The sequence below is a fragment of the Gracilinanus agilis genome, chromosome 2, assembly GCF_016433145.1.
Source record: "Gracilinanus agilis isolate LMUSP501 chromosome 2, AgileGrace, whole genome shotgun sequence".
Classification (NCBI taxonomy): Eukaryota; Metazoa; Chordata; class Mammalia; order Didelphimorphia; family Didelphidae; genus Gracilinanus; species Gracilinanus agilis.
This window is the reverse complement of record NC_058131.1, coordinates 44,156,586-44,167,000: the sequence shown is the minus strand read 5'-3', so window position 1 is coordinate 44,167,000 and position 10,415 is coordinate 44,156,586. Positions and strand designations below refer to the sequence as shown.

The following is a 10,415-nucleotide window of genomic DNA, read 5'->3' as shown; positions in this document are numbered from 1 at the left end:
TATATATATATATATATATATATATATATAGAGAGAGAGAGAGAGAGAGAGAGAGAGAGAGAGAGAAGGAGCAAGATGGAGGGGGTTATTCCTTCTTTCATATTTTCTGAAAGAAATAACTTTAGTTAGTTGATTTTTTAAAAAATAATGATAGGCTCGGTGTCTATTAAATTCTATGAGTGAGATAAACTTTTAAAAAGATTTCAATGAGTTCATAATCTCATTAGAAAAAATGAAACATACATACACATAATGGTTTAAGAAAAATGATAAGGCAATGTAGCAAAAATGCAACATAATATGACTGGTTGAATATTTGAATACTAAGGTTCCACAAGGCAAAGAAGTGACCAGAGTATGTTTCTCTTTTCTTTAGTGGCTGCAAGGCAGTGTGTTCCTATCTTGGCTGATGAGATCTATGGAGATATGGTGAGCACTGGGCAAAAGATTCACTCTGGGTTTCTACTCTAAGGAATTGCCATCTTTAAGAAAGCAAACATAAGTTATCTCTGAGCAATTTTCTTGTATGATATACTCTAATCTTTTAGACACTCCTTTCAACAAATCTCTTAATCTTCTAGCATGACGATATGCCTTGCTAGTATTCATTTATCTTATACAGATTCAATGTGAAATCTGCTCTGTGTTATTTGGCACATTCCTTTCTTTGCAAGCCTCCTTCCACATATCCAGGCCAATCATCTGTGGTTTCTTTCCTTTGAAGCAGCCAGAGTCTAAGACCACCTAGAATCAATGCCAATCCCCAATCTGCTTGAGATTCCAATCGTTCTTCTGCTTGCATTTTTTTAAACCCTTACCTTCTGTCTTAGAATCAATACTGTGTACCTGTTCCAAGGCAGAAGTGTGGTAAGGGCTAGGCAATGGGGGGTTAAATGACTTGCCCAGGGTCACACAGCTAGAAAGCGTCTGAGATTAGATTTGAACCCAGGACCCCCCAAGTTCCTTTGTTTTCAAAGATGGGTGGAAGGGTCAAGAGGATAACATAGATCTGGGGGTCTATCCCAGCTCTAGAATAGGATAGGATTCCAGAAGAGAACAGACAAAAATCTCATGAACCTCTCTCTTCTTTAGGTGTTTTCCGACTGTAAATATGAGCCCCTGGCCACCCTCAGCACCAACGTTCCCATCTTATCCTGTGGGGGGCTAGCTAAGCGTTGGTTGGTACCAGGCTGGAGGTTGGGCTGGATTCTGATCCATGACAGAAGAGACATCTTTGGTAATGAGGTAAGTTCAGTGAAATCTCTTGATTGTTGAAAATCAAATCCCTCCTTTAGTACACAAACACTTCTATGTATCCCTTGTTTATCATGCATAATTATGAGGAGATAGATTTGGGACTTATGGAATTATTTTTTTAGCATTGGTAATAAGAATATATACAATGGAAGGCATGTTACCTTTGGAGTCCAGGGTCCTGGCTGGGATCCCTAACTTACCATGTATGTGACAACCTCTCTGGACCTCAGTATCCTCTTTTTAAAAAGTGCATTGGACATGATTGGGGATCGAAAGTACCACACCAATGCAACTATCAACAATTTGGAAATAGGTCTTGATTAATGATACATGTTAAAACCAGTGGAAATGCATATTGGCCAGGGGAGGGGGGAGTCGGGGGGTGAAGGGGAAAGTAAGAGCATAAATTATGTAACCATGTTAACTTTTCTAAAATATAAATATTAATAAATGTTTAAAATTTAAAAAAAAAAGAAAGATTGAGATTTGAAACCAGGTGAGCCAAGGTGAGAAAGAATAGGCAAAATATTGTTACAACTGCTATAACTGAATTTCATGTACCTTTGACCATATTAATATTTAAAAGTAAATCATTTAGGGGGCAGCTGGGTAGCATTGAAAGCCAGGCCTTGAGACGGGATGTCCTAGGTTCAAATCCAGCCTCAGACACTTCCCAGCTGTGTGACCCTGGGCAAGTCACTTGACCCCCACGGCCTACCCTTACCACTCTTCCACCTATAAGTCAATACACAGAAGTTAAGGGTTTAAATAAAATAAACAAACAAACAAACAAACAAACAAACAAATAACTTAATTGGCTATAGGACTTCATTTAAAAAAAAAGTAAATCATTTGGCTCATAAAAAAAAAGTGCATTTCAGCAGATGACATACTAGTTCTTAATCTATGATCCTATGACCCTGTGACACTGAGGCTCAGTACCTGTTTGAGGAAGGTACTGAATTAAGAAAAGCAACTGTCATCCCTGTTTCCTCCCCCAAATGCAATTTCCCCTTGCTTGGGTTAGTGAAGAGGTCTTATTCCTTTTCCACTTTGGGGTTGAGGCAAGTTAAGCAAAAAAGCTTCTATATAAAATGTTTACAATGTGCCAGTCACGATGCTAATTCCTGGGAATCCAAGTACAAGCAGAATGACAAGCCCCAAAGGAGCTTACATTCTAAAGGGGAGAAGGGGGGAAGTTGAAAGGGGAGGAGAGGGACGGAAAAGGTACATGAGCATAGGGGCAAATTCTGGAGACTCAGGAATGGAAGACATGACTGTCCTGGGTGCTTTCCATAAAATGGAAGAAGGAAAGGCAACCATGGTATGAGTGATTTTGGAGGTACTGACTGAATGTCTTGGAATGTTTAAGATTCGAGATGGGCTGGTGAAGCTGAGCCAGAGGATCCTAGGACCTTGTACCATTGTCCAGGGAGCACTGAAAAGCATCATGAGACGAACACCTCAAGAGTTCTACCACAATACCCTAAGTTTTCTCAAGGTAAGGATGGTCCAGAAGTCTCCCATCTTTAGGGAAAGGGAGATATCCATAAGAAAAAGCTCTTATGGAACTCTGGGAATAACCTCACTTATCTGTGGTCCTGTCAGTGGTCAGTCTAATTTTGGGAACGTCCAGTCTGCATTAGAATTCTGAGTCTGGGGAATATTCTCCTAACTTTCCCTCAACCATATTGGTCAAGATGGACACAGCAATGGGAATATTTTCAGGGCCCCTGGCAATCCCATTCACTCCAGCCAAGAGTGGAATGGACATGATCTTTGCCCTGTTGACTTCTTTCATAAGTAAGCAAATATGGGGTCTAGGTCCTCATTACGGTGTTCTCTGGAATAGCTTAATTTTCTTCCGCTCCAAATGACGATCTTTGGCCTCTGTCTTGCTTCTTTCAGTCAAATGCTGACCTTTGTTATGGGGCCTTGGCTGCTGTTCCTGGACTCCGTCCTATCCAGCCTTCTGGAGCCATGTACCTCATGGTAAGCATGTCTCCACCAAGCAGTGGGTCCATCTAGGGTATAGCCTAGATCAGAGGAGGAGCAAGACAGATTAGAAACACTTCACCTCTGAATATCTTTAACTCTGTCTTAGTAAAGAAAGCACTCATTAGTCCTAGAACTGTCCTCATAGAGTAGCCACTTATTCTCTTCTATGTATTCCAGAGTGCAATTTGATTTATTCAAGACTTGATCAAAACAAAAAACTATTATGTCAGTGGCTGAAGTGATTCCATTTATAATAGTCCTTAATTAGGGGGTAGAACTGAACTCTTCATTAAATGCAAAGACTATTTTTGACCATTACAACCTTTTTATAATAGTTCTTCCATTACTAAAAGAAATGCATCAATTTTATTGATTCCATGGATTCAGCTTCAGGATTTCTGCTAAAAATTTCCCCTGATGCTCATTCCTTTTAACATATCATTTAACCTCTGCCTGCCTCAGTTTCTTCATTTGGAAAATGGGAATGGTACTAATAGCACCATTGCTGTTGTGAAAATAAAACGAGATCATAATTGTATAATCTTGTCCCAAAGCCCATTGTTATGAGACTCTCTCCTTGATAACGGTGAATGCCCTGCTCTGGGTGAGAGGAGGAGAGTCCCAAAAGGATACTCCCATTTAAAAACTCTTCATGAACTGAAGCTTTCCTTCACATCAGCTCTTACTTCACACTTCACACAGAACAAAGCATTCTTCTGCACCAGTAAAGAGAAAGTCCCATACCGATGGGCTTTAGGTCAGAGGTTACCTTAAATCACTATAGAAACATTAGTTATTATTATAAGGCAGTTAGATAGAACATTTTCTGGGGCTGTGATAGCACTCCTCACTCCTCCTCCTTGTAACTGGGAAAGAGCTCTCACTTGGTTCTCCTGGGCATAGGTTGGAATTGAGATGGAACATTTCCCAGAATTTGAAAATGATGTTGAATTCAGCGAGAGGCTAATTGCAGAGCAATCTGTCGTCTGTCTTCCAGGAAAGGTGAGTATCTTGTCTCTGTCAGTAGAGTCTCATGTTGCTGAAAGCTCTTTGATGGCTCCAGCATCTCTTTGACTTAACTCTGACTAAGCCCTTTTATCATTTGGTTGGATTAAAAAATACATCTCTTATGATTTCAAAGGATCATTCCTCACATTCTTCTTCAAACCACACAGACCTGAAGCCTGGGTCTGACTTTAATTAATCTGTTAATAAATTGGATCCATTCATTTAATCTATTATTGTTTTTATTTTAATGTATTTCTTGAGGGCAGGGACTTTTTGATTTGATTTGTATCCCCAGTGTTTAGCACAATGCCTTGAACTCAGTAAGTGCCTAATAAATGCTTATTGACTGACTAAGATGTGAAAGGGAACCATGTTCCTTCCTTACAATTCTGGAACTTGGAAACAACCAAACTTTCCATTTGGCCCTTCACTGAATGGTACTTTATCTAAAATTAAGTCAATGCCTCTTATAATTTAGGAGGTGAACTATCTTAGGGGTAGTCTTGTCTGCAGTTCAGATTTTCCTAAGCTAACATGCATCTTTTTATTTTTGGCAGTGTTTTGAATACCCCAATTTTTTCCGCGTGGTAATCACAGTCCCTGAAGTGATGATGTTGGAGGCCTGCAGCAGGATCCAGGAGTTCTGTGAGAAGCACTACCAAAGTGTCGAAGGAGCCCAGGAAGAGTGTGACAAATAGGTCCATCTTCCCTCCCCCATGTAGTGTGTACCTTCTGGGGCCAGGATAAGCAGTGTCCTTCTGTTCCCCTTTGAGTTGGATGCCTACTACTGGGAGAGGAGCCACAAAAGCACCCACCTACACCCCAACTCTTTGGAACTCCCTAATCCCAAGTGAACACACTCTGTCTCCATAAATTCTCCTACAGTTGTATTAACATGATTCACTCCCCTAGTTTTTGGTCTCTCCCCACCATTAGATTCCCTTCTCTTTTTCTCTGTGTAACACATTAGTAAAGATTGAACCTGGTTAATATAATCTTTGGTTTACCATGGAAGCACCATACCAAAAAAATGGGATAAAACAGTGAAAAGAAATCAGCCAGTTGGTCAATTATCAGTAAATAAATATTTGTTGAGCATCTACTAAGTACTTTGGGAATACAAAAAGAGGCAAAAGAAAGTCCTTATCCTCAAGGAACTACCAGTCTAATGGGAATGAAGAAAGGAAACAGAGTTTCTTTCACAAGTAGCACTTGTGTCTCTGCTACTTTCTTGTACTGTGAACCCTACATACCCATATTAGTTCTGGAGCCAAATTCAGTTACCACCTCACTGAATTTAGGTATACCTCACATTAGATAATAGATATTATTGAAAAAAGTTGGGTTTGGATCAAATTTTTGGCAATTGTATTTAAATGTATTTGGCAAGTTTGCCTTTTAGAAGAATCTTGCCAGAAATAATTTTTATAACACAAAGAGTCCTTTTGTAGTACAAATAATCACTCTATAATTTATCTGTTTTATATCTATATTTTTGTATATTGGATTTTCTTCAAGTGGGGGGTAAACGTATATGCCAGAAAGGACCTTTTGAGGAGTTATTATGCAATTCTGGTGAAAGAACCAGGAATACCCTGACCTGTCAGTGTCATGGAATCACTTTTGGTGTAACTCTGATGTTGATTTATTATATTATATATTATATTATCTTTTAATATGTTATCTAAAAAGCATTTATACTGACCAAACCCTTTGTTTTGCAAAGGGCATAAATTATTGTGTTTTTTTTAAATAAATTTTACAAAGTCTTCAGCACTGTGGTGTGATTTTTCTCCTCTATTGAGGAGACAAATATACTTTCTTCTCTCCAGGGGGCTAGTTAGATCACCACTTACTTTTGCATACCATCAGGAATCCCTAAGGAATATCTAGTTTTAGAATTCCATTAATTCTTTTATAGCTTCAAGTCAAATTAAATCTTATATTATGTGCTCCTAAGATAAGAGTTATTCAATTCCTTTAAGTAATATTTGGCATCACCCCTTGGTTTTGCATGGCTCTGGGATAACTAACTATCTAGTCCTCAGGGTGCTAAATTAGTTCATCAAGCAAGAGATTCTTAATCTCAGTCTTTGGGGGCACAATTAATTAGGGGATATGATTACCCTTCAGCAGACCAAGCACTAGACTTGGAGTCAGAGAATGTGGGTTCAAATTCTATTTCTGCGACCTACCTGGAAACTTCTAGATGATTTGGAATTTGAGACATTTTAATCACACTCACCTTTCTTTGATGAGGGCATAGAATTTGATGTGATGGTGTTGGCTATGGCACAAGGCTACACTTATCATTCCTCTGTTAAAAGAAAATCTTTGTTTGGATCTTCGCCCTGATTAAAAAAGCAAAATTCAGATAAAGAAAATTAAAAGGAACTTATTAAAAACCAACAAGACTGAAATGTGTTGATGGTGTGGCAATGGAGGACCAATATGAGACTCAAATTGGAAACAATTTTTAAAGACAACTTTTTATAATAAGAGCAAGACAAGCCTATTAGGCACATGCTCCCAAACAAGGATGGGCTAGTGTTATCTCAGAGATAATTTACAGTCACAATTTGCAATCAGGTAGATGTAGATTTCTTAAAGAGTTTGGGCCATTATATCTCAACTCCTCCTCCATTACTGTATCATAGGGAAATGAGATTAGTGGTAAGGGAGGTGGGATGAAAGCAAGGATATGGCAAGCCTAAGAACTCACTTACATAGTTACATAGGATATAGAGCTGACCACAAAAGCAGATGAATAACAGTAAGATCATTCATACTGTTGTCCTGTTATAGTAATTCAGATACTTTAGTGTTGATATATTAATAAATTTAGTATTACAATGACAAACTTCCACTCTTCATCTGATTTGATTATAGAAATTTTTCAATAAAAAGAAAAAAGGATGGATGTAGGCATGACAATAAGACTCTTCTTTCAAGGGCATAGATTGATCTGACACAAGCCATAAAAGGACAAAAAACTCCCTTAATTCTATACAATTCCAGGTAAGAGTCATAGTTAACAGCCAATCATGCAGCGCAGTTCCACATTATTCATAGGCTATCAAAAGTCAGGCTCAGAGTTAATCAGGTGTGAAATTTTCCTATTCAGAAAGAACATAGCTCCATGGGAAATTTGAGTCAAGAAGATCAAACCTTTACCTGTGCAAAGTCATCCCCTCAATTTCCCCAGGCGCAGACATTCACCTGTAGCTCCTTTCAGACTATAATCCCTTTGGGCATCACATGACATTCCCCTTGAATGGTGGACTATTGGCTTAATGATGATCCAAATATCATACCTGAAATCAAAACTTAGAATAACATTAAATTGCAATCCAAGGAAATATTATCTCAAATAGTAAAATTTCATTAATCATAGCTTAGGGCTAGAATATTATTAGTTTTCTCATTCTTTCCTAAGAGTGAATAATGAGCAAATAAAAGAACATTTCATTTATTCTTCATTTATAAATTAAGGATAATCACATTCTAGAATTTCACACATACAGTGAATACATGATAGTTATTTTAAAACCTCCAGAAAATTGCTAAGTCTCAGATGAAAAGATATCTGTGTGGTATATCAACCCCAAGGTAAAATAAAATCTTTCAATCTAACATCCATTGGTACTAAATTGGTTCAAAGACTTAACTCAGTTAATACTAATTATAACAGATACACTATCATAATTTTCCTAAGTGTTGGCCAAATAATCTCAGATGAACACACTCTTTACTATAAGCAAACTTGTAAATACCCACTCATGACTCAAACAAAAAAAAATGAAGAAAAAGATATAAAGTATGCTTTCATCTGGATTCAGACATCATCAGTTCTTTCTCTGGAAGTAGATGGTATTTTCATCATGAGTTCTGTGGGATTGTTTTAGGTCATTATATTGCTGAGAATAACTAAGTTGTTCATAATTTTTCATTGTTCAATAACTGCCATTACTATTTACAACATTCTCTTGGTTTTGCTTACTTCATTTTGTGTCAGTTTATTTAAGTCTTTCCAGATTTTTCTAAAATCCTCCCACTTGCCGTTACTTATAGTACAATAGTATTCCTATTGTGCCAAAACTTACTCAGCCATTCCACAGGTGATGGACATCCCCTCACTTTCCAATTCTTTGCCACTACTGAAAGAGTTGTTATAAATATTTTTGAATATATAGGTGCTTTTCCTTTTTGTTTTTTATCTTTTGGGGATACAGACCTAGTAATGATATTTCTGGGTCAAGGGATATTTTCAATTTTATAGAACTTTGGGCATAGATACAAATTTCTCTTCAGAATGGTTGAATCAGTTCACAATTACCACAACAGTTCATTAGTGTCTCTCATCCTCTCCAACTTTTGTCATTTTCCTTTTGTTAAAAAAAACAATTTGATAGGTGTGTGCTGATACCTCAGAGTTTTTAAAATTTGTATTTCTCTAATTAATAGTGATTTAGAACATTTTAAACCTGACTTTAATTGCTTTTGTCTGAAAACTGCCTGTTCATATGTTTTGAACATTTATCAGTTGGGGAGTGACTAGTATTCTTATACATTTGACTCATTCCTCTGTGTATTTGAGAAATTAGGCCTTTATTAGAGGCATTTGTAAAAAAATTTTCTTCATCATTATGATTACTGTGTATTACCCTTTCATCCTATTCTTTCCTTTCCTTTTATCTACCTTCAAATGTATTTTCCTTCTGACCACCACCTATCCCAATTTATCCTCTCTTCAATCAACCCTGCCCTCTAATCCCCTTTCCCCCTTTCTTTTATATGGGTAAGATAGATTTCTATAACCAAATGAGTGGGTACAGTTCTTCTTTTTTTGAGATAATTCTGATGAGAGTAAAATTCAAGCACTCCTCTTCCCACCTCCCCCATCTTCCTCTCAACTGTAAAAGCTCTTTCATATCTCTTTTGTATGAGATCATTTATCCCATTCTTTTTCTCCCTTCCTCCTTCTCCCAATGCATTCCTCTTTCTCATGTCTTAATATAATTTTTTTATATCATCCCATCATATTAAACTCATTCTATTGTCTTCTGGCTATGTATACTCCTTTTAACTGCCCCAATAATGATAATATTCTTAGTAGTTACAAATACCATCTACACATTTAGGGATACAAAAAGTTTGATATTATTGAAATTTTATGCTTTTCTTGAGCTTTGTATTTGAGAATAAAATTTTCTATTTAGCTCTGGTCTTTTCACCAGGAGTGCTTGAAAGTCTTCTGTATCACTGAATTCCTATTTTTTCCCTGAAGGATCATTTTCAATTTTGCTTGGTAGATGATTCTTGATTGTTGTCCTAACTCCTTTGCCCTCTGAAATATCATATTCCAGGGCCTCTGATCCTTTAATGAAGGAGCCACTAAATCTTGTCTTAATCTATCTGTGATTCCACAATATTTGAATTGTTTTTTTTTTTTTGGTTACTTGCAATATTTCCTCTTTGTTAGGGAATTTGGCTGTGATGTTCCTAGGAGTTTGCATTTTGGGATCTCTTTCAGGATGGATTCTATTCATTTCTATTTGAATCTTTGATTCTAGAATATAAGAGCAGTTTTCCTTGATAATTTCTTAAAGATGTTATCTATGCTTTTTTTATCATGGCTTTCAGGTACTCCAATAATTCTTAGACTATCTCTCTTGGTTCTATTTTTCAGGTCAATTGTTTTTCCAACAAGATATATCATATTTTCTTCTATTTTTTAAAAATCTTTTGACTTTGTTTGAATATTTCTTGATAGTCTCATGAAGTCATTAGCTTCCACTTGCTCAATTCTAATTTTTAAGATATGACTTTATTGAGTGAGCTTTTGTACCTCTTTTTCCATTTGGCCAATTCTATTTTTTAAGAAGTTCCTTTCTTCGGTGTATTTTTGTACATCTTTTTTTCCCATGTGGCCAGTTCTGCCTTTTAAAGAGTTCTGTTATTCATTGAAATTTTGAATACTTTTTTCCATTTGTATAATTCTGCTTTTAGAAAGTTCTTCTGGGGGCAGCTAGGTGGCTCAGTGGATTGGGAGACAGACCTGGAGATAGGGGGTCCTAGGTTCAAATCTGGCCTCAGACACTTTCTACCTGTGTGGGCAAGTCACTTGACCCCCCATTGCCTAGCCCTTACCA

At 37.0% G+C, this 10,415-nt stretch overlaps 1 protein-coding gene across 1 annotated transcript in view; it reads left to right on the top strand.

The window, feature by feature from the left end:
- TAT (tyrosine aminotransferase) overlaps window positions 1-6,036 on the top strand; it is a 14,050-nt gene extending 8,014 nt beyond the window's left edge. The window contains exons 7-12 of the mRNA XM_044663125.1: window positions 377-429; window positions 1,093-1,245; window positions 2,630-2,758; window positions 3,166-3,249; window positions 4,159-4,257; window positions 4,821-6,036. Coding sequence (XP_044519060.1) covers window positions 377-429; window positions 1,093-1,245; window positions 2,630-2,758; window positions 3,166-3,249; window positions 4,159-4,257; window positions 4,821-4,961 — 659 coding nt within the window. The 3' untranslated portion in view covers window positions 4,962-6,036. The remainder of the gene's footprint in view (window positions 1-376; window positions 430-1,092; window positions 1,246-2,629; window positions 2,759-3,165; window positions 3,250-4,158; window positions 4,258-4,820) is intronic.
- Window positions 6,037-10,415: the final 4,379 nt, after the last annotated feature.